The sequence below is a fragment of the Danio aesculapii genome, chromosome 13, assembly GCF_903798145.1.
Source record: "Danio aesculapii chromosome 13, fDanAes4.1, whole genome shotgun sequence".
Classification (NCBI taxonomy): Eukaryota; Metazoa; Chordata; class Actinopteri; order Cypriniformes; family Danionidae; genus Danio; species Danio aesculapii.
Genome location: NC_079447.1, coordinates 24,142,542 through 24,166,790, shown reverse-complemented (window position 1 = coordinate 24,166,790; position 24,249 = coordinate 24,142,542). Strand labels below are relative to the sequence as shown.

At 38.0% G+C, this 24,249-nt stretch overlaps 1 protein-coding gene across 2 annotated transcripts in view; it reads left to right on the top strand.

Annotated features, from left to right (window-relative positions):
- The first annotated feature begins 223 nt into the window (after window positions 1–223).
- unc5b (unc-5 netrin receptor B) overlaps window positions 224–24,249 on the top strand; it is a 107,159-nt gene continuing 83,133 nt past the window's right edge. For both annotated transcript variants that reach the window (XM_056471469.1, XM_056471468.1), the window contains exon 1: window positions 224–870. In XM_056471469.1, the coding sequence (XP_056327444.1) occupies window positions 783–870 (88 nt within the window). In that variant the 5' untranslated portion in view covers window positions 224–782. The remainder of the gene's footprint in view (window positions 871–24,249) is intronic.

Below are 24,249 nucleotides of genomic sequence, written 5' to 3'. Positions count from 1 at the left end.
GCTCACCCTAGAATAATAAACCAATATGCCTATATAAATAACTCCATAATTTCTGTTTAGCTATAATAATTATTATTTTAATAAAAATATGAATGTTTGTCCTTTTCCCGAATCCTTTAATCCGCCTCCGGGATTTCTGTGTTTCCATTCACATCTCTATTGGCGTCCCTGTTCTCCAGCGCTCAGTGTGGCTCAGTGAAGGTTGATGATTGGCTGATGGGAGATGAGAGTCTGGAGGCTCGCGCTTCATACCCGTGTCCGTGTGTTTACACTCAGTTCTCGTGATCCAGACGAGCGACAGCGTCAGGACTATGGCGCTCCACAGATAACAGCGGACATCTCACAACTATGGCATTATGCTTAACGCTTACGGACAACTTGTTCTTCTCGCCGCTTCAGGAATAAAAGCTGCCAGATACTTTTGTTTTCGTTTCATTCCCCTGTTTTCAGAGAGAAACACGTTCTTTGGTTCAATGGAGTTGTGAATGAGATGAACTTTACGCTGATTGATACGTTTCACTACGGACGGGGTCTGCGATGTGCCTGAGCGAACATTTGGTGAAACTGTAGCCTTTACACATTTTGGGGAAAGTTCTGGGGCAGGTTTCTATTACAAACCACCACGGTGCCGTCTATTTCTATAAGTTTGTAAAGTTCGAGGAGGAACCCGTCTCTGTATTTCACACTATTTGAAGTATCCTTCACGGAGGATTCAGCGAGGCTTCAGCCGACTGGAGCGAGAGCACCTGGGGGGCGTTTGGCAGTAGCGTGACCGGGTGAAGATGCTCTCAACGTGGATACACCGCGACCAGTCTCCCGCCTCCCTGCTCGGTTTACTTCTACTCTGCTCAACCCTTGTGATACATGCAGGTACGAGCCGGTTAAATGTAACGTTAAATATTAAACACTTCCTTATACTTTCAGAATGAAACGTACGGGAAAACAGAAGTGCGTTATCAACTCAAGTACACTCACACACGCACGCACACACACACACCCAAAACACAGATAAGTTTAGTAATAATGAGGTCGTCAAGCAGGATTTTGGTCGACTATCAAGAATAAATGACGCCTTTTGATTCTCTTCAGAATTAAGCAGATGACTCAAAGGTCGCTTACAGTATGCTTTTTAGACCTAATACATTATAATATTGCATAAAAGCCTGCTCCAACCTTCCATGGGAATCATGGAAGAAAAATCCATTCAGTAATGGCTTTTGTTGATCCACTTTGCTAAATGTCTTTATGCATTATCTTTGAATTATAACAGGTGGCACTGTTCATTTTAAATATTAAACTTCTATCTATCTATCTATCTATCTATCTATCTATCTATCTATCTATCTATCTATCTATCTATCTATCTATCTATCTATCTATCTATCTATCTATCTATCTATCTGGGTAGTAAGGCACTGTACTAGGTAATAATAACTAAGAATATGATGAAGGGATGTGACTGCTGCATGTGCACTCATCTCGCTCTCTCTCCCTTCAGAGAGGAAATATTCTGTTGATCTCCTCTCTTTCTGCTTGCCGTGCTGAGCTTCCAAGCAGCGGATAAAAAGCAGAACCCCTGGTGTTCTTGGAGTAATTAAGGTTTAGCTCAATGCCTTCCTGGCTCCTGAAAGACAGAAAAAATAAACCTCGTAAAAAAAAAAAAGGAACCAACATCTGAGGGAAAGCAGAGATAGTGAATTCTGAATTATAGTGTGCTGCTTTAAACTCCATTCCTGTCTGTTATTTTGCTTTTCTGATTGATGTAGTTTAGGGTTACGTTTAGCACGTGAACTTGATTAAGAGCTGCTAGAAGTTTCTCTGTCTTTTTTTAAAGTGGGGAGTAATAAATTTAATGCAAAAATAGTTGATCTTTTTAAACAATGTTTAAAAGTTCATTCTTCCTTATGACTTTAGAATAGTTTGCAGGTAACAAAATTACATTGTCAGCAGGTTCATCAGAAAATCATACTGAAATTGATCTAATAAAATAACCAAAACTATTTGCTGACACATCTGACAAGTTCAGGATATTATTTCCCATACAGAGGAGAAATATTCACGAGCAGATCATGTTGTGATGTGTTATTGTTTCTGCATGAAGGCAAGCTTACCTTCTGTCTGACCTTAGAAGTGACGGGAAGCAATGAAGCGGGAAAGAAATCTCTCTCCCTCTCTGCACTATGGCCACATATGTAATCAGATTGACACAGAAGTGCACATTTGAAGGGTTTAGTAGATTGGTTTTCCAATGGGAAAGAGAAATTGGAAAGAAAAGGGACAGGATGATTTAACTTCAGATGTGGAAACGGATGTGTTCTGTAGTTTAAGTGTCCTTTCCTATAATAAACTTCTCGCAGAAGAGTCTATTATAGAAAACATCCAATGGTTTTATATAGATGCATCTGGGCCATTTGGCAGTAGGTACTAAAAGTAGTTTAAAGGGATAATTTACCCAAAAATGAAAATGAGTTAACAATTTTTCCTCACCAGTGTTCTTTTAAACGTTTATGACTTTCTTTTCTCCGTTGAACAAAATAGTAGATATTTTAAAGAAAGCTGAAAATCTGAAATAATTGACATCTAAAGTACAAAAAACAAATACTATGAAAGTAAATGGTTACAGGTTTCCAACATTCTTCAAAATATCTTTCTTTGTGTTCAGCAGAAGGAAAAAATCAAAGAAGTTTTGTAAATGATGACAAAATTTTCAGTTTTAGGCAAACTGTTCCTTTAAAGGTTTAAATTTAGATAAAAATGTGATTTTTACTTGGCATGTATGAGACTAGGTGACATGGTGGCTCAGTGGGTAGCACAGCAAGAAGGTCGTTGGTTCGAGTTCTGGCTGGGCCAGATGTAATATCTGTGTGGAGTTTGCATGTTCTTCCCATCTTCGCGTGGGTTTCCTCTGGGTGCTCTAGTTTCCCCCACAGTCCAAAGACTTGCGCTATAGGTGAATTGAATATTGGCTGTAGTGTATGAAAGTAAATTGTGTGTATGGGTGTTTCCCATTACTGGGTTGCAGATGGAAGTAAAACATATGCTGGATAAGTTGACGGTTCATTGCGCTGTTGTCACCCCTGCCTAAGTCAAAGGAAAATAAATGAATGAGTGAATGTATGAGACTTATCAACTGTTTTTATTACAAAGTTTAGGTTAGGTTAGACTTTTTTCTTCATTTCATACCTCATTTCCTGCAACAATTTAGTTGAAATTACTATAATATACATTTGTGAAAACTTGCCTCATATTCTGAAATAAGAATGTCCTGCAATTGAATATGTTTAGAGATTTTTTGGATAAACCTCACCAATATCATTGGAAATGTTTAGTTGCTTTCATGTGTATTCAAGCTTTTTGCCAAAATAGACCAGATAAACCTACTCTAAGAAATTGTCATTGTTGTAAACAAAAAATATTGTGGCAACTTGTCCCGCTCTCCCCAATACAGTAATTGGAAAACTCAACGCGCATGCATGAACCATCTAGATTCTACAGACAGAAGTGCTCCAAGTCTGTCTCTTGTTGAGACTGAGATGCCAGCACATATTTCATATCATCCATAAAACATCAGAGTCAAGATGGATAACGTTTATCTTCTCTCTCATTCTGTCCATTCCTGTATTCTTTCTCTCCCCCTCCTGTCTGTCTGTATTGTGGATGTGCTGAGCTCAGATTTCCTGTATGGTACAGCTCTCTCAGTGTTGACATACACATTAATTACCCAGACTGCCAGGAACCCACTTCTGGCTCCTTTGCCCCATCAGCTTTTCTCCTCCTCGATTGTGTGTGTGTGTGTGTGTGTGTGTGTATGCGTTTATTTGGCAGAACATCCCTGCATACACGCTTGATCTGAATCGACACGGGAGACGTGTGCTGTTGTATACGTAATGGAGTCGCACTGTCTGGATTTGCATGAACGTGTGTGTGTGCGCTTTGTGTGTTGGAGAAGATAACAAACTTTGACTGCTCTGAATGAAACCTAAACTTTTGTGTCGCATTGTTTGGGCTGTTTCAAGAGGATTAAGTTCAGGCCCAGTGGCCAGCGCTCCAGATAGAACAGTGGGCGGGTAAAGGTCAAGCTGAAGTGCCTAAGGTCAAGATAGGGGAGGGAGGTGCGCTCCTGTGTGCACATCATGTTTAGAGAGCATAACATGTTTGATCCTCCCAGTTAAGGCTGCTGGAATTCTCCACCGGTACTCCAGGGCGTGGGGGGATAATTGGTTATCTCTGAGAATAGGTCATCTATGGTCCAGTGTGCTTGCTGTGCATTGCAAGGAGCCAAACACACAGAATAGTTTTTCCACTATGCTACTTTTATGTTGTTCTCTTATATAAAAAGACATGATAAAGTTAGGCTGCTGCTGCGCTTGCATCTTATGTAGCATCTTATGCATGACACTGCGGTCTATAAATGAGTGGCACTAGTTGAAATAAGTTGAAATGAGTTACCTTATGTTTTTTTTTTGGACCACTGACCTACACGTCTTGCATATTTAACTATAAAAACTAGTTCTGTGTGAATGGCCGCTTACATGCACATTAGAGCAAAGCAGTGTAGATGCATTCATTGTTCTTCGGCTTAGTCTCTTATTAATTAGAGGAATGAACCACCAACTATTATAGCATATGTTTTACGCTGCGGATGCCCTTCCAGCGCAACTCAGTACTGGAAAAAAGTTTGAATACATTTTATCTGATTATTGCATATTTTTCAGTATGTAAATATGCCAGAAGAGCACAGTAAAACTTTATTTAGACCCCGTTTACACTAATATGTTTTAGTTTTAAAACACGTTTTAGAATGAAAGCGATCCGTGTCCACACTGGTGTTTTGCCTAGCATATCTGAAAAACTTTCCGTCCACGCTACACCGCTGAAAACACACATTAAGTGACCACACACACAAACACACTGGCATGCACTGCAGCGATGAGAGCTGTGCACGTCGGACTGTTCATCAAGGATCTAACGCTGGATCTAATCTCACTCTATTTGTTAAACGTGATATTTTAATTTATCTTGTTGTCTATATCTAACGACTTATTCCCAGACTTTGGTCTTTTAAATCTATTACTTGTTCTCAAGTAACGTGTTTTGGCTGAGCGCAAAGATAAGTCAATATATTAATGTATGTAACCTCGTACACTGATTCTGCACATTTGACTGATTGCTTGCCTTTATTTTCTATAATGTATAAACTTATTGTACGTTATACTTTTATAATGGCCATTATTGATAATTAAAACTGACATTCAGCAAAAGAAATAGTATGTTTCGTATTTTCAATGAAAATGAAAGAAGGCAGTTATGTTATAGGCTCCATTTTGCTATAAATATGTATACAATGAAGATCACGGTCATTTAAATATGTAGCTACACGATGCCTCAACATTTTCAGTGTCTGTTGTTAATATCAAAATGAAAATTGGCAGTTCCTTATATCATGTTTTCATTTTATTGTTAAAAAAGTGAAACACCATAGCCAGAGTGATGTAAATGAGGTTATAAAGTACACTGCTCCCTTTGAAGATTTACCCAACATTTCCGCGGGAGTTTGTTTTCCATATCAAACTGGCGAAGTCTGAACTTCAGGAAAGGATGCAATTCTGTATATGCTACTTAATATTGAGGAAAAAGCCCCAATCAGAAAGGCGAATGTCTGCAGCCCCGCCTCCGTTTTCAGATGTCTCCGTTTTCCCTGATCCACACTAACATGGAGCAGCAGCATTAAATTGAAAATGGCACCTTCAGCGTTTTCAAAAAACTCCGCTTTCAGCGCTCGAAAACCCCGGGGTAGTGTGGACGGATGCTGTAGCAAAACTTATGCTGTTAAAACTAAAACATATTAGTGTAAACGGGGCCTTAGTTCGGTTGAATCACAGCAGAGTTCATGTTCTTTCTTGGTGCAGGTTATTTGGGCAGGTGTGAATGTAGCAATCGCACTCAAGTGCCCACCAAAAGCAGACCAAAAAAAAAATAAAAATAGCGAGACCTCCTTGAAGGGGTGGTCTTGGTATGCTTTCAAACGAAACCTGGAGCAGTTTGTTTGTGGTGAGTACGTGATCTTAACTAAAACATGCAGTCCGATGCACTGTCCCATCTTATACCAACAATTTTAAACAGAGAAAGAGTTGGAAAAACATTACCTTATGGATCGCTGGTAATCTTTCCGGAAGATGACCATGTCACACTTTATCTAAATTAATTCACGCCTCCTACTGAAGTGACTTGCGATGCGCTTTCGCCCTTTTTTGCGATGCATTAAAGCATTGTTTTCCAGTCACAGCCATGCTCCATTCTCGAAATGTATAGTTTGTCTAAAGTGATGTATACAAACTCTATAGTATACTATGACCAGGGATACAATCAGCCAGCGCAGTCGTCCCTCCATAGTAAAAAGCAACATTTTGTGTCTGTTTGTTTACTTGCAGGAGTTCCATCTGCATTTTCCCGCACATTAACTCTGACCAATCGAAAAGCAGTTTTGGAAATATGTTTAATAACATCTGGCCAATGAGATGGATTTTGTCACATGACTGCATTTGGTTCTTTTCAACCTGTTCGGACCAAAGCAATCAATGGGGTGTGAACACGACCCAAAAACGGCAGAAAAATGCTACAATGTATCATTTGTTGTCCTTGGTCCAGACCAAATGAACCGAACCGAACCACAGATGTAAAAGCAATCTTAAAGGGATAGTTCACCCAAAAATAAAAAATTGGGTAATCTTTTACTGACTTACACTTGTTCGAAATGTATGTAATACATTGCTATGTTAAACACAGGAGAATATGCTTTGAAGAATGTTGAGACACTTGTTGGTAGATATTTACATCAATAGTATTTTTTTTCCTACTACTAATCATTACATACCATCAAGTGGCTATAGCATCAAACATCTTGTTACCAACATTCTTTAAAGCTCTTCTTTTGTGTTTCGCAGAACAAAGAAACTCATGTATGGAGTAAAAAAAGAGCTACTGTATAAAAAAACTCACTGCAGTGTTTGCAGTGACAGACACACTCCTGAAGTGCATACACAGAAAGCCTCATTCAGCAAAAATTTTGTATTGTGGTTTATTTAACTCAAATGGTCAATTTTTTTTCAAAATGCGCTTCGTATTCACACCAGTGTGGTCATCTGTGTCTAAAGTGAATGGAAACATTTGATACTTGTACTTGTGTCAGTATTAAATCTGTGCATTTGATCTTAAAGTAACATTAGCCCTATAAAGGCAAAGCAGAAATCACAAAATATAAAAAGAATTCTGTTGTAATATATATTTTTAATCTTGAAAGAAAAAAAAGATCATATCATGAAGAGATTTATTACCCTCCCCAATACACACTGTGAAACTCAGTTTTGAATGTAAAATCTACAAAAGGCAAAAAAGAAAAAAGGGTAGGAAGCAGCAAGCTTTGTAATTAGGTCTAGAGGAAGGGAAATGTGAAGGAAAGAATGCATGTATCGGTGAGAGGTCTGGCAGAGATCTGAACCGCCAGTCTTGTGGTGTGCATTAGCTTTATGGCCACTGTGGGAGGCAGAGAGAGGGGTGAGGAGAGGGCAATGGAGGAGATCGCTGGTTTTCCACTCACCCCCATACTGTATTATTCATCACTGTAAAGTGGCCCTCTTTAATATTTTAAAACAGTTTATGGTTGTGTCTGTGATCTGTTTATGATGCAATGGATTCCTGAAGTAGTGTTGGACACGTGTCGTCTGTGCGTACAGGTGTGTGTCTGTCAGCAGAGAAGGACAGCGCTTCTTTATCGCCTGACTTGATTACTTGCTAAATTGTCAGATGCCATTTTTCAGTTGAAGTCAGTCAGTATTCGTGAGAATATCATTCAAATGTATGAGATTAAACTTCACTGAGGATGCATTATATCGTAGTGTTCCATATGTTTCAAATTACACTTCAGATTTTAAAGAGCCCCTATTATGCATTATAAAAGGTCATATTTTGGTTTTAGGGGTCATCAACAACAGGCTGATATGCATGCAAGGTCAAACAACACTTTCATTGTCTTATAATATGCATTTATTTTTATCTAATTATCCCAACGTCTTCCATATGATTCGTTCAGCGATTTATTTGTTCCCAAACCCCTCCTTACTGCGATGCTGATCTGTGCTGATTGGTCCGATGACCCAGTCTATTGCGATTGGTTGACTGCGTTCAGCATGAGACAGAGAGAAATGCCCACCACCGCTTATCAACAAGTAGTCAGAGTGCAGAGTGTATGTGTGAGCCCAATGCAGGAGTGCATTAAAGCAATGCAGTTTAACACCAGCATCCTGCTCTATACTTAACCATGACACACATTCAGAAGTAATCCACACAGTGGCATAAGCTGAACTATTTTAAAACTTGACTACCACACATGTGTAGGAAAAGCTGTCGGTGGCCATAGCAACGACAAGCAGCAGTGGATTGTGAGCTTACAAACGCATTTAAATCCGTAAACAAAGCATTCGTATCAAAGCAAAGGTTTAAATTTTCCTGGGTCTGCGCAGCAACAAATGGGCGGGGCTTGAGTTCCGTATCGACGTCATGGCTAAAGATTCATTAACAAAACGATTCATTTGAACCACTCTGAGTTGACTCTTTTATAGATGAATCAATAGTTTTAGTTTTTAGTTTTCAGATGAAAGCCTTAGCTGGATATTTGACTTCACTTAGAGCTGTGTTACTGTATGAAACGTCATTTTCAAAAACCCATAATAGGGGCTTTTTAAATGAATATTGTATTTATTAAAGAAGAGGCATATCTAAATTGGTACATCATGTATTTTTAAAACCTGGTGCTTAATTTTGTGCACCAGCAGTCAGACAACATCTATCTGGTTTATATCTACTGAAGTACTTTTTTTGTGGATTTTCTGTTTCTAATACACAGAATGACCCATGCGTTTATTGTGGTTTTGTGTGTGTGTGTGAAGTATGAAGATCAGTCAGTTTCGGAAAGTGCAGCCATATTCATCTAGTGCTTAAAAGCAAAAGGCAGAGATAACGGGGAATCCAGAGAAATATATCTCGGAGAGATGTATTGAGATAGATGGAGCCCAGGGATTGCCTTTTAAATAGACTTTATTAAAAAAAAAGAGAGCGAGAGTGAAAAGTCAGGAGTCAGAAGCATTGGCATTCAAGCATCATTAAGTCCCTGGCACAGTCTGAGAGGAGAAGACAGCGATGGGGCGAGAGAAGGAGGGAGAATGAGGGACAGCGACAGAGAGCAGCATGTGATGAGCAGATCGTTGAGTGGGGATGTTTTTATTAAGGGTCTTATCGATGCCTGAAGCTCTCTGTATTAATGGTGGACACTTTTAATGCTTTGCCAATACTGAGTATGTACACTACCATAAATCTGGAACAAATAGGCGAGAGTGTGTGGGAGAAGATGGAAGAGGAGACTTGGTTTTAAAAGATTTATTACATAGCTGTCTGTAATACTTGATTGTGACTGGCACAGCATTGCATTTAGTGGGCATATATTTATAGATAGTGACCAGAAAAATGACTTGGTCAGATTTTTATACAGAGTGTGTGTGTACAGGTGTATATATATATATATATATATATATATATATATATATATATATATAGTCAGAGAGACAAATGTGACAAAGCTTTGTCAAAACTTTGTCGAAGTGCATAATGTTATTCAAAACATGTGCTTTAAAAGGAATTGATGAGATACATAGTTGGAGAAATAATAATAAAAAGTTGGCCTACTATTTAATATAAACGCAAGGCTGATTGCAAATTAATGGTAATATGCAAATGTATTTTGTTCCAGCGTCTGTAATGTTGGTATAGGCCAATTTTTTACTGCTTTATAACGAACTGGATCCTTTATTCTTATTTAAGTTTGCATCATTTGTTTAAGCTCAGATCAATATTTAATATGTGTGCATTGGTTTATTTATTTATTAGTTTGGTAAGAACTCTTGTATTTAATAAGAGAGTTTACAAGAGTTCTACTGGTTTTATTGCAATGTCATTGTTTTATGGACTTTGGAAAGGGGTCCTTGAGGGCCACGAAAGGTGCCTATAAATAAAATGTATAAATAATAGTAACTATAGCAAAATAAACCTCTTCAGTTACTGTGTGTGTTTTTTTTTCGAAATGAACCAGTTGATATTGAGCAATTCCAGCGTTATGGACATTTGAAGTAAAAATTAAAAACAAAAATTTGTAGAAAAGTATATGATAACAATATATTGAAACGTCTGTTTATATTTTCGGGCGACGCAGTGGCGCAGTGGGTAATGCTGTCCCCTCACAGCAAGAAGGTTGCTGGTTCGAGCCTCAGCTGGGTCAGTTGGTATTTCTGTGTGGAGTTCGCATGTTCTCCCCATGTTCGCATGGGTTTCCTCCGGGTGCTCCAATTTCCCCCACAGTCCAAAGACTATTTTTGCTAAGCTAAAATTGGCCTAAGTGTATTTGTGTGAATGAGTGTGTGTGGATGTTTCCCATTGATGGGTTGCAGCTGGAAGCGCATCCGCTGCATAAAACGTATGCTGGATAAGTTGGCAGTTCATTCCGCTGTGGCGACCCCAGTTTAATAAAGGGACTAAGCTGAAAAGAAAATTAATGAATGAATGTTTATATTTTCCAAAACAACTAATCACAGAATTATGGCATCATAAAAATATTAAGCTGTAAACATTTTTTAGATTTAAAATGAGGAAAATAAATGTGCGTTATGGATGTGACGAAAAAGTATGCAAGTTTACATCACACAACATACTTTGTAGAAATTCTGTGAATTAAACTGCACAACCCCTAAAATAATGCTAATCAATTGCATACGAGTTGGCTATACTTATTGCTAACATGAAAAAGGTAGAAATGGTTTCACTATTTTGGTGGCAAGGTTGACATTTGCATGGAATTGCTCATACTTGTTGAAATTAGTAGGTGAAAAAATGACTTTAAATTAGGCATGGGCTGGTATAAGATTCATGGTTCACAGGATTGTGATTAGTACTCTAAAATATGTTATTTTTAAATGTCTGGGTAAAAAACTAAAACTTTTTCCCTTTTGAAAAACATTACATTTTATTTTGAGAAACATTTAAAATATTTTGGAGCGGGAAACATGTAAGGCTAAAGAATTAAAATAAATCATTGACCTCTGCTGTCTTCAAAACATAGATTTCTTTACAATTTAAAATGGCATCTTTGGAGATCTTCTCTGCTGGAGATACTTTTGTCCTAAAAAACAACAACAAAAAAACTTTAAAAAATCTTACACATACCTTAGAAACAGTTTAACAGAAACGTTTGGCAGTTTTAAAACCTTGACTTTTCCAAACCACGGTATACCTTCAAAACTGTTATCGTCTCATGCCTACTTCAAATATACATGAACAAGAAGAACAGAGAAGCCGTTCAGAGAAAGTTGAGGGGGAACATTGTGTGTAAAGCAATGGGTGGATGATGGGAAAGCAAAGAAAGAGACTTTAATGAAGTCAGAGCGAGGAGTGGATAGATGAATGAGAATACAAGAGAGGGAGACTCTTCACCCCACCCGAGTTTACGGCAGCTGGGTGGTGGTGGTGGGTCGGAGAGGCGGAGAGTGACAGGGACTGCAGAAGAATGACTCGGTGGGGTGGCTTTGTGCCGGGCTTGAATAGAGAACTGAATGGGGCTCTTTTCTGCCACCGTGTGTGGGGTGTTTGTGGGGTGAAGGGCGAAAGGGAGGAGGGGTCGGCATGCTCACAACTCCTTTAGGCAGCGAGAGAGTGACTGACGGTGTATGTTTGTGTTTCCTATCTTGGATTTCCATTCATAGTCACACTTCTTATTCAATCCTCACAAACAATACTGCTAAGAGTGGACATGTTTGACTTGGAGTTTGTTAGGATTTACTGTATGGATGACCAAGTCTTTCATCTTAGATTCTTAATAAAGGTGTGGTCATATTATGGCTTGTTTCCACTGAGTGGTACAGTATGATACAGTTCAGTACCCTTTTATGGCCAATTTCACTGTTAAAATGTACAAAAAAGTGAACCGTACCATACCACTTTTTGGGTACACGTTTGAAAGAGTACCTAGCACTACAAAAGGGTACCAAAAGGCAGAACAAGATGCGCAGCTTAATGCTATTGGTTTACAGAGATATGTCACTAGCTCGTGTACAAGCCAGGAGAATGAAAACTAAGGAAGCGCCTCTTTTAAATACACAGTCGAGACATTACACCTAATAATATATAAATATAATAATGAGCCATGGTCGACCCAAGCTTAAACAAACCTTGTCGTCATCTTGATGAGGAGCCACAAAGCCAAGAAGAAGAGCAGAATCTACCCTGTGCCATGTGCCCCATAGTTGTTTACAAGGCCGTCTGAATTCGAGCGGTTTCACTTTCTCAAGAGAGCTCGCCGCACATTTGTATTTAAAATAACAAACTTCTTGAGCTGATGATAATAACGTGCATGTGATTATTGAAGTTCTTCTGACATCCGATTCTTTTAGAATTTGGACAAACGTGAGAGTGACGCGTGAAAAAACAAAGGAGAAGCCGGAAAACAACAAAGGAGCTAATGATTCTTTTAGCAACCTAAAACATGAACAAACTGCCATGTTTAACTATTATAATCACCGGCATCATCAGAGACTGTAAGGGGCTGTGTGTGTTCATATTGGTACCATTGGTACCCTTTTGGCAGTGGAAACGCAAGCCTGATAAAGGTGACCCGTACTGACCCGTACCGCACCGTACCTTACCACTCAGTGGAAATGGGCCTTTAGTGTAAAATTTTGAGAGAAGAAATGCTTCATTGGGCCAATAAACTTTCTGTTTAATGTAATTAATTCATATGACCAACTTGAAACTGCTTAGGCAATTTTTGCCCTCATGCAAAACATGCAATTCCTATTGGATTTACTGGATTTCCGCCAGTGAATTTTGACTGAGCACCGTTAAATGAGACCGCACCTTAACACCAACCTAATGACTCCAAGCTTTACACTTTCTCTCTAGGAAAGTTGCAACGCCTGAATGTTTCACAATGAGCCAGACCTGCAGCTGAGGCTCATGCCAAGCCAACAGTGTCTTTGGCGGACAGCCTTTCCCCAGGCTGCTGTGTCTGGCAGTGTTCGCCGATTGCTGCATACAGTAGCATCCAATCCCTACTGCATGACAGACATCTAGTACTCGCACTTGGTCTGTCAAATGATTTGCTGCATAGAGGACAGATACTTTAGATTTTGATTGATAGATGGATGGATGTAACTTTGGTCTCTACGGTTTGTTTCTGAGGCTGACTGGCAAACCGGTTGCTTGCATCAGGGTCTTGAAAGTAATATGTGAAAGTTAAAAGAGTTATAAAAAAAATGTGGAGTAAAGGGGCTTCAGCTCAGACCCCCTGATGGTGCCTGTGGGGGTTTGGGTAGCATGTCAGATTCCTTTCGGCAGGGGTCTGGCAGCAGTGGTGCCAGGGCCACGTGAATAGGTCTCCTGTGGTCCACCTGCCTTTGTGCTTCCTGCCTTGAAAGAGAGACCTTCTAAGGCCATGGAGATTTCCCTCATCTTCTTAGCCTTCAAAGGAAGTTCAACCCGGTCCATGCTTGAAGATTAGACCTCATCCAATCTGTGCTCTCACATAGACTACGTGAAATATACCAGGTTAAATCTGAGACTTGTTGCTGGAAATGATTTTGGTTTTGACAAAATAAAAATAGATTAAAAGGGTATAGTGTGAAAAAAAGAATAAATAAAGTCTTCAGTAATTGTTAAGCCCAAATAAAAACTGTGTTACTGCCCACAAAAATATTGGATACATCACTCCAGATTATAGTTTTCAAATGCATTATTCATTGTGTGTAATTATTCTGTCAGCTGTTCTATTATTACAGTATTTTGTTTTTGTTGTCAAACATATTTCAGTTGTTCTTTTAACTAGTTCATTGAGACTCCCTATCCTCTACTGTTTGTGAACTCCCTTGTGTGTTCTCATTCTTTCTAGCTCTTTATTGTGATGGGGGTTTGTGGAGTTGCCTTTTCCAAAGGCAGCGTGTAGAATCCTATCTTTCAGAGTTTAACGCCTATTAAGACTCCCATCTGCCCCAGGGGTAGAGGTATTTGGGGAGCTCAGGATCTCTGGGGGGGTTTATTAGGGTTCTGCAATGGTTTGCATGCTGCAGGGTGTCTCTCGGGAGGGATGTGGCATGTTTTACCCAGGAACACACACATGCTCACTCACCGGCTGGTTTTCAATGTCGAAGTACTGGAACGAAACGTCCCCTGTGTGTGTGGTGTGATGGTAAAGGCAGTCTGATGGTGTGTGACCAAAGAGTAATGTCCTCTTGTGGCGTCGCTTTAGTTTTCTTTGTGCCAGATGTAGAAGGCCACACACAATGTGCTTTTGTAGCAGAACAACTCTGACTCTGCCTGACCTGGAAAGGAGTATGTTGTGTTCGACACTCAAGAGAAGTGTATTAATGTTAATAAATATATCGGAGGTAAAGGGTTACAATGAAAGCAATGCAGTAAATATTTTTATGCACTAGAGCTGCTGCATAGCACAAGTGTTTGACCTTTACACAGGGACCCAATAAAAGGCAATCTTTACTCATCCAAAGCAGGTCATGTCTAGTTCATGAGGCCAGGATCCACAGTCAACGCCCTTGGTATGAGTGTTGTGGATTTTGGCTGCACCCTGACTGCTAGGCTTGTTCTGAAACAGGCAACACAGTGATGCTTAATCCCTGTGGAGTTTGTGTTGTTGCCACAACCACACCCTCTGGCATGACTCCCAAACCCTGATGCTGCTTTCCCACCAACAAGGTGCTGGTTCTAGAGCTGGCCTACAACATTCAGCCATCTAACGTATTTATACTGAAGAAAAAGTTGAATCAGAATAAAGAGGTTCGGTAAATCCTGCTTTTAGGGATGGGGCCCTTTGACTTGTATGTCAAATACAGTATTCATTAAAAACAACACTTCCTTCCAAGACTGAGGTAAAGGTAACAAATGACTTCGTTTGTAAGCTGTTTACACTAGAAATGTCTAATGCAGAGATTCAACACAAGTATATTTTACAGATATCACATGAATATTACGTTGCACAAAGCTAACAGACACTTTTTTGTTTGTTGCAATTTAACATCTTGTTGCATGTAGTAACTGAATACTTGGTCGCAGTCTTCATTGGAGCTCTTCTCAAGTATAAATACTATTCAATACAATGAACCCATATTATGCACCTCAAGTGAAACAGCTTAACAATGTAACAAAATAGATGCAAATGGCAACTTTAACTTTGAATACCTTGTTTTGGTGCTCTTCCTCACAACATAGTCTATAACAGTCAATTACTATGTGAGTGTTTTTTGTGGCTGTTTGAAAGCCACATCCACAAGAGCATTTACATTACACACACATAACTGTTATTGTCCATTTGTAATAAGATCAACATAGTCACATGATACATACAGGAAGCTAATGAAAGCTGCATTTACCTGTTGCCTAGTTGCATTTAACTATTACTTTGCTTTGTATTTTATACTTCTGCCCGAGTGATTGGCGTGACCCATCGAGCATGCCTTTTGTGTAGCCGTGCATTTATACTTCTGCATGCTGTTTGTGTTGCTGTGAAATAACACTTCCGAAACGCTAGCTGGCAGTATTTTTTTATTCCTCTGTGTTGAGTTTCTTCGTGGGTGTTTTGTTTTTTCTGAACGCTATCTTAATGTGCAAGTAACTAAATCTTACTCATTCTGAGGCGGGAACCGGTGAACGTGCAACAACTTTAATAATAAGGTAAACACAAAACAAAACTTTCCACCCGGAGCTTATTCATGGGACTCGACACTTGTAAACACCAACGAGTTTGCGTGGCTTTCGGTACCGCCTACACTTGTCAGCGATACCAAGCCAACCAATCACAGAGCTTGCGTCAGAGGTGTGCGTCAGCCTTGGCATCAGCCACAGCGAGGGCTTTGCAACCGCACGAAGGCTGCGCCGGATATAAAGCACTACAAGTTGTCTAGCATCCTAGTTTAATTGAGTTCCTTCTGGTGCTGTGCGGGCAACCAGGAAAATGATTAAGGGGGAACCAGACCTTGTGGCTGACCAGTTTCTATAATAGAGTTCAAGTCAAGTCAAATTGAGCTTTTTTGTTATTCTGCTACATGTGTGGAAATAAAGAGGAATGGAATATGGTGTCTGCAGGTTGAAGGTGCTACATAAACATAATCATGAATATAAACTTATCAATTAAGAGTATTTTTTAAAACTTTAAATACTGCAGCGGTAATCTAACTATACTAGTGTTGGAGATCGGTACCAATCGATACTGAAGTTTTCAAAACACCCATTTCCTGCTAACATTTGAGCGCTATGTGGATGATTGGACGTTGTTTACTGAGTGTAACCACAGAGACAGGGATACTGGAGTGTTTCAAAGTCACGTCGATCAGCTGGTTTGTATAAGCTGACATTCGAGGGGTCTGCTGTTATGAATCATGGCTTTAAAATGCTCTAATATCCATGTATCAGTAGCACTTAAATGTTTGTGGTAAATGGACGTTTTTAAAATCTCAGTACCGAATTCCAGTATCGTGCAACCCTAAACTATACATGTGTTATAAAAGGTTAACTGATAATACCAGGGGTATTGTTCACAAGGCCTTGCTTTGCTCTCATGACACGTTAATTTACTCCCATCTAGATTATCATATTATTGCTGGCATAATGTTTGGATTTTCTTTGTGTACTTGTATTTTTACTTACGCCCCCTCACCTGTTCCCCAAGCCTCTTACCCGCTGACGGGCAGATGGACGGCACGGCCGACCTCACTCTCACCTTTCTGCTCACTCAGCTCCACATCACCTCCCTGCGCCGATTAGCTGGTGAGGTGAGCACGACGCAGCGACTTGCAGACCCGATACTTTATGGGGACACCTCCTAAAAGCTGTCACGGCCAACAATTTCCCAAACCTTTCTACTCATCCAACCATTCACAATGAGCACAGTCCTTATGTCTGTAAATCACAGCAATGGGGTTGGCTAGCACCCTTTCACAGTGTGGCTCATGTTTACGAGGATTAAGGAAGCAGATGGACGGCCATGCTGACTGGTGTGGCTTCATTAACTCTCCTCGCGACCATTCTAAACTCCGCCGGCCCTGCACGTCTCGCTCTGGAGCTCTCCGAACAGAACCCAGCCAGACCTGAGGCCTGTGGGGAGGGGGAGCCGGACTGCACTCATGAAGGCTGTGAAGATGTTTATTGATCTGAAAGCTGAGATGTGGGCAGGGTGTTTCTACTTGATTGATTAATGTTGAAGTGAAGCAGTGGGACTTTTTTTAAAGAATGATTTCTGACATCAGGTTGTCAGACCAGTAGTAGGAGAATGTTTTTTTTCTTCTCCTTATAGAGTGCTGTGCATGGCGATTGGTATTCAGGGTTGAGGTAGATGGGACTGTGTGCGGAACCTAAAATGAACTCATATCAATGTCCAAATGTGAATACAAGTCAGCATTGGCAAGTATATGAACAGTTCAACAGCCAATCTCTAGTTGGATGGTAACTTTTTTTGCAAATTCAAACTGCCTGAGGCCGCGAAATGGTTTTGGAGATATTTTAAAATTGCAAAGACTGCATAATTATGTAAATATGTATTTAATTAGCAGTACTGTGATGTTTTGCACCAACAGTGAGCAAAATGCAGGGTTTTCTGCGTTTTGGAGTGGCTTGTCTCACAGCAAGTTTATAATAGTTTTGGATTTTTCATTAGTTTTAGTTTTTATTGTGTTTCAAGAGTTCGCACTTAGATATTGCTTGATAATAATAGCAGGTTTGGCATGCTGTCCCGGGAGAGAACCCTGAGCTTTGGAGATAATTGAGCCCGGGGCTCCCGTCTGGACAATGAGCATGTAAGGGGGGTACGAGATCAGGTAGTTCTCGAGAGCTTCCCCTGGTAAAGGAGGAAAGGGGGAGATGGGGTGGATGGGGGGAAAACGAAGATAAGGGAGTAGTTTTAGCCAGGCTACTTATAGAGTTTGGATTAATCTGATTGGCTTACTAGTGATTATAGATGAGAGACCAGCTGCGATCAATCATATCATGTGCTCTTTGCCTTTTTGTTTTCAAATTCAGTTAAAACATCACTATGATCTGAAAAGTTTCTTACTTTTACATTTTGCAACAAAGCATGATTCACTTATTTAAATTCCATTATGACTTTCTGTTGTAAAATAAATAAACGTTTCGCCAGTTTCTGTCATTTAAGCCTTCGGTTTACAGTAGGCTGTCATGAACTGATTGTGTTCGGTTCACTACATCACGCATATGCAGTATTATCAGTTCACCACTTGTGTGATGTTCTAATAATTGAATAACTCAGTATATAGTGGTTTATTATTTCGTTCGTTTTCGTTAACTATAATAACCTTGACTAAGGGCTGCATGGTGGCGCAGTGGGTAGCACATTCGTCTCAGCAAGAAGGTTGCTGGTTTGAGCCTTGGCTGTGTCAGTTGCCGTTTCTGTGTGGAGTTTGCATGTCCTCCCCATGTTCGCATTGGTGAAATTGTCTAAATTGGACTAAATTGCCCGTAGTGTATGTGTGTGAGTAGGTGTGTATGGATGTTTCCCAGTGATTGGTTGTAGCTGGAAGGGCATCCGCTGTGAAAAACATTAATTCCACTGTGGCGACCCTAGATTATTAAAGGGACTAAGCCGAAGAGAAAATGAATGAATGAATAATAACCTTGACTCACAAATGATCCATCTAAACTCCATCTCTGCAAATGCTGTGAGTTTGAGTAGATTATGATGTGTATGCAAGACATCCAATTGTGAAAATATTTAGTGCCGGTATAAATGACTATATGTGACTTTAGAGACAAAATTATATAATGATGTTAATATGCTTAAGTTAAAATTGTAAATCAATGTGGTTATTTTGATTATTTAAATAGGCAGTCGTCAAGACCCAAACCTAATAATTGAGTGATTTTATAAATGCAGGACATCTCAGAAGGCAGGTTCGCGTAATTAGGCAAGTCAATGTATAACAATAGTTTGTTATGTTGACAATAAAAAAATATAAATTGCTTAAGGAGTCTAATAATATTCACCTTAAATGGTATAAAAAAAGTATAAAACATATGCTGGCGGTTCATTCCGTGTGGCGACCCCTGATTAATAAAGGGACTAAGCTGAAAAGAAAATGAATACAAAATGGATATAAAAAAAATATTTCTTCTAGCCATAATAAAACAAGTAAGACTTTCTCCAGAAGAAAAAATATATCAGGAAATACTGTAAAAAAAAGCCTTGCTCTGTTAAACATGAAAAACTTGAAAAAGAGCAAAATTCATAAATTAATTCATTAATAAATCACACAAATCAGGGCGAATAATGTTGACGAATTATTCATACTTTATTAATTAATTATTAATACTTTATTCCCTTGGTTTTACATTAAGTATATAAGTAAATATATATGAACTAGCAACAGCAAATCATTTAGTAAATTGGCCATTTTTAAGAAATGTTAATATTATTTTCCTGTAGAATGATCGACAGCTGAAATGAGGTTGTATTTCATAATGGTCTCATTCTTTTGTACTAAAATCAGTCTCAACGTGTCTGAGTATTTCTACTGAAAGCCACACACAGTGCAGTTAAGCCCCGAAGCATAACCTTTTGAAAGAGTGCACAAGGTTAACCTAAACCTCTAACCCTTTTCATTTGTATGAAGTGTCGTGTTTTAACAGTAAACTACTGAACCTTGAGTCGGGACAGACAGACAGACAAGCAACAGCCCGTGGGATAGTGAGGTTTGACAGAAGATGTTTCTGGAAGGACAGACCCAAAGGGAGACTTTGTGTGTAAACTGTGCTCTGTCAGGAGAGATGTAAGGGCTGTACCATACAGTATGTCACTCAGGGCTAGACAGGTGGTGGAAAAAACAAACTGGCATGAAAGACTAACTTCTGTTATGGGGTCAGAAAATACTTTTGGTGGTCTTTAGGTTACCATCTGTCCATAACAGGGATTTAGGCACAACAAAGGCCTTATAGGGATATGGGAGGGTTTATTATTCTCCTGCACAGATTTTACTTTTGGTGAAAGTGACTTTACACTTTGTTAACCTTTCTCAATATACAAAAAAGGAATATTTTATTGATATTGTACTACATTTTTCTTAAGATAAAAGAATTGCTTGCTGTTCAGCCTACTTCGTAATAATTTATTTGATTGCCTTTTCTTTTATTTGCAATTATTTAATGTTTTTTTCTACTTAATTACTTTTTTATTCACCACTTTCTATTTTGCATTCTCACTCTTCTTGTATTCATTTTTTGTACTGATAAATTTGTATTAATTAATTTCATTTATTATTTATTAGGTTTTCATTTTTATTTATTTATTCACATGTATTATTGTTTCTATTTGTTGTTTACTTTTATTATGCTTTTATTTAGTTTGACTTATTAGTTAACTTTTACTTGTTAATTTATTATGTACTTAGTTTGCTCTTACTTTAGTTTATTTTAATAGAAATTTTTATTTATTTATTTTTAATTGACATTTTAATTAAATTTTATTTTTATTTTATTCATTTAATTTAATTCATTTAACTTAATTTCATTATTTTTATTTAATTTCATTATTTTCATTTAATTTAATTTAATTTTTATTCTATTTTATTCTATTTCTATTTTATTTCGTTTTATTTTATTTTATTCATTTCATTATTTTTATTTTATATCATTTCTATTTCATTTTGATTTTTCGATGCCATCAACAGCTTTTCTAGTACTAAATCCTTCTAAACACAGTTTTGCTCCCTTGTTTATCTCTAAAATGAACTGATGGTGAAATGGTGGAGGGAAAAGGGCATGCCAAGTCTTTCTCGGACTCATTTGCTGTTTAAATCCTCATCATGCAGGCTGTCAGCAGCAAATAACGATTATGTTGCTGTGTACACGCTCTTGTTATTAAGTGCAAGAAAGCTTTTGTTTCATTGATTCAAATTACCAAGTGTGACTGACAGAGAATAAGCAAGCCTTTTGTCCACCCACGCTTACAGTACATGCGCTTGCTTACAGCAGCGTTTATGCACATATTTGTTTGTGAGCGTGGTTAGGTTGAGTGGCAGTTATACAGTAGTGTAGAGTGTGTAAATCTGCCCTAAACAAGGCCGGACACATTAGTGCCACAATTTACGTATCTGTCCTGAAGGCACAGACGCATAGGAAATAATGACCCGCAATCGACTGGAGACAGTCGGGGAGAAGAATAGAGAGAAAGATTGTGGGAACGAGGATAAACAGGACATATGGAAACAAACCTCCCCGCCCTGCCTTCTCTTCTTCCCTCAATGAGAGGGCCAATTACATGACTATGTTTTACCTGTCTTTCATCTAGCGAGGGGAGCGGTGTTGAAATGACGGTCCTCTCGTATGTAATTACACTGAGACGTCCTGGAGAAGTCTGTCGCACCCCATGACAGAGATACAGCCTTAAATACCTCAGAGGACATAAAAAGAGTCATCTGACTCGTTTGATCAATCTGAACCTCCAGGCTCCTTCTGTCTCTTGAAGAGTCTGTATTGCACGGTGCTATTTTCAATCCAGGTCTGATGGTTTCTCAGACACGTTAATCCTTGCTTCTGTTTCACTTGCACACATGTGAGAACAATAGACTTGTCAAAATTTACTGGACAAAGTCACTAATAGTTGCAGTTTTCAAATAAACAATAACAAATTTGGGGGGTTCGAAAGACTCACCCTCCTTGCTGAAATTTGTGGAATTTGGCCCCTATATGAGCTCGTTTGTCTCATTTTTGACAGTATACCATAATAAATTGTAAAAAATAACTAATAGATGAAGGCTTTAAGACAACTTTAATTATTATTATTTAAATGGACTAATTCTGGCAGAGGAATATTAGCTGGCCCGTTTGCCATTTGCCTATAGGCTACAGTTTTTAATTAAAAACAAGTTTTAACAGATTCCTAATTGGGATTTTTTAGTTTTTTTTTTTGGTTTTTAATGATAGATGATAATAAATTTGCATTTAATTTTTTTTTTCAACAATTCCAATCTCATTACATTATACACAAAACTGTAATAACGTACAGTTTAAATGCACATTTGTAAATAAACATACTTTTTTGTAAACATAAAATAGAATGGTAAGCACTAGGAAATATATATTTTTTTACATCAAAAAGTGTACCAATGATAACCATCCGACAAGCAAATCCAGCAAAGACATATGCTTAAAATGTCACTAAAATGCAGTATTTGAACCTCATAATTAAATAGAAAATGATGCGAATAACTGCAAAAAGGTCCACATTTTGAGAAAAAAGAACCACCCCTTTTAATAGGCTGGCTACGGGCCTGGAGCATAACAAATTGTACCGTTTGTAATTAAATTTTTAACTTTTTGTAACTTTTTTACTGTTTGTAATTAACTTTATTGAATTGTTTATAAAACGAAAACTATGCAGTATTATTTTACATTTGATTATTCAATTACTGTATACCTGATTACTGTTAACCTCCTCAGAAAACAATAAAACTTAATTATTTAATTCGTATCTTTTTTTAAAAAATGAATTTATCTATGGTTTATTATCATCTGATGAAATTGGATTAATATCGCAGTATGCATTTCAGGATAAAAAAAATATTGCAATGTTCGATTTTTCCAATATCGTGCAGCCTACAAGAAACTATTTATTATAGTTTTTTATTACTATTTATTATTAAGAATTATTTACAAAATTGTAGCCGACAATCCACAGTTTTGCTCCTGGCTGTGTCAGCTTCAACAACACAGCCCTAAACTGTAAAATATGACCTCATTTACATTCCTGTGATGCTTTTTGTAGATTCCGAAACATTTCCCACCTGAACACAGTTTTTTTCCTAAACATGTTTTCCTAAATTGTTTGGTTTAATTATCACCTTGACAAATACTTTTAACATCATAAAAGTTCCACTGTGCAGCAAAAGACAGGAGCTATGAATCTAAACATTATGGTTTGTTTTAAACTCTTTTGAGGTCTCCAGGTCAGCAGTTCTTCAAAGGCAGGAAGGGTAAACAAAAGTTTGAGTAATTATGGTTAAAATGTATGATTTAGTTTCTTTGAATAGCTTATGTGAGGTAGATTGACACTGCGCTCCAGACTAACCAGCCTATAAATTCAGTGAATTCACTGAGCATACTGTAATAATAATGTCAGACCACAGTCTCCTGTAGGATTTAAGAGGCATTGATGTCATGTGTGCTCGAATGGCATTTCACCACAACTCATCCAAAGGTCAGGAAACAAAGGCTTCAACAAAAGACAGATTTGGAACAAAAGACAGATAAATATATGAAACAGAGAGGGGAGTTGATTAATGTTGCAGCTAAAGCAGATAAAAACATGGTCATGCAGATAAAAGTCGCAAGGAGATGTTTTTTGTGTGGAAAAAAAACTTACTGGCAGTGCATATCAAAAATGTATTTTTAATTACGTAATTATTTTTAATAGTAATTCAATGGTTTACTACTCACAGCTGCTCAAACTGATCCCGAGCTGTGACTTTTGTACTTTTTTGGCCAACTTAATGCCATTCACACCAAAGGCCTGAACAATAACTAGGGAAAATTATCAGTTTTTCATATTTTGTGATTCATGTTTTTATTTTTCATATCCCTTGCTTATTTATACTTTTAAATTGCATTATGGAACCTTGACCTTTCTTCAAACAACTTTTAACCATGATAATTTAGAAAAATAAAGATTTTTATTAGCATTTCTAATAGTTTAAAGTGATATATTGTCTGGCTTTGAATTGAATAGTATGCTATAAAAACCTTGTAATAAACTGCTAGTACATTTTCTGTTATTTTACAGACTTATTTCTCTATGTAAATAATAGGGCTGTATGATATTGAAAAAATCTGACTTTGCGATATTTTTGTTTTTATGCAATATTCAGTTGAAGTCAGAATTATTATTAGCAGAATTATTATTATCTTTTAATCCCAAATGATGTTTAACAGAGCAAGGAAATTTTCACAGTATGTCTGATAATAATTTTTCTTCTGTGGAGAAAGTCTTATTTGTTTTATTTCGGCTAGAATAAAAGCAGGTTATAATTTTTCAGTTCTTGTTCTTAGCAAATCATTTAGACTTTTGCTTCAATAAACTCCTAATTTGGTCCTTATTAATATTTATTAAGGTTGTTATGGTATTGGGTTACAGAACTTGTG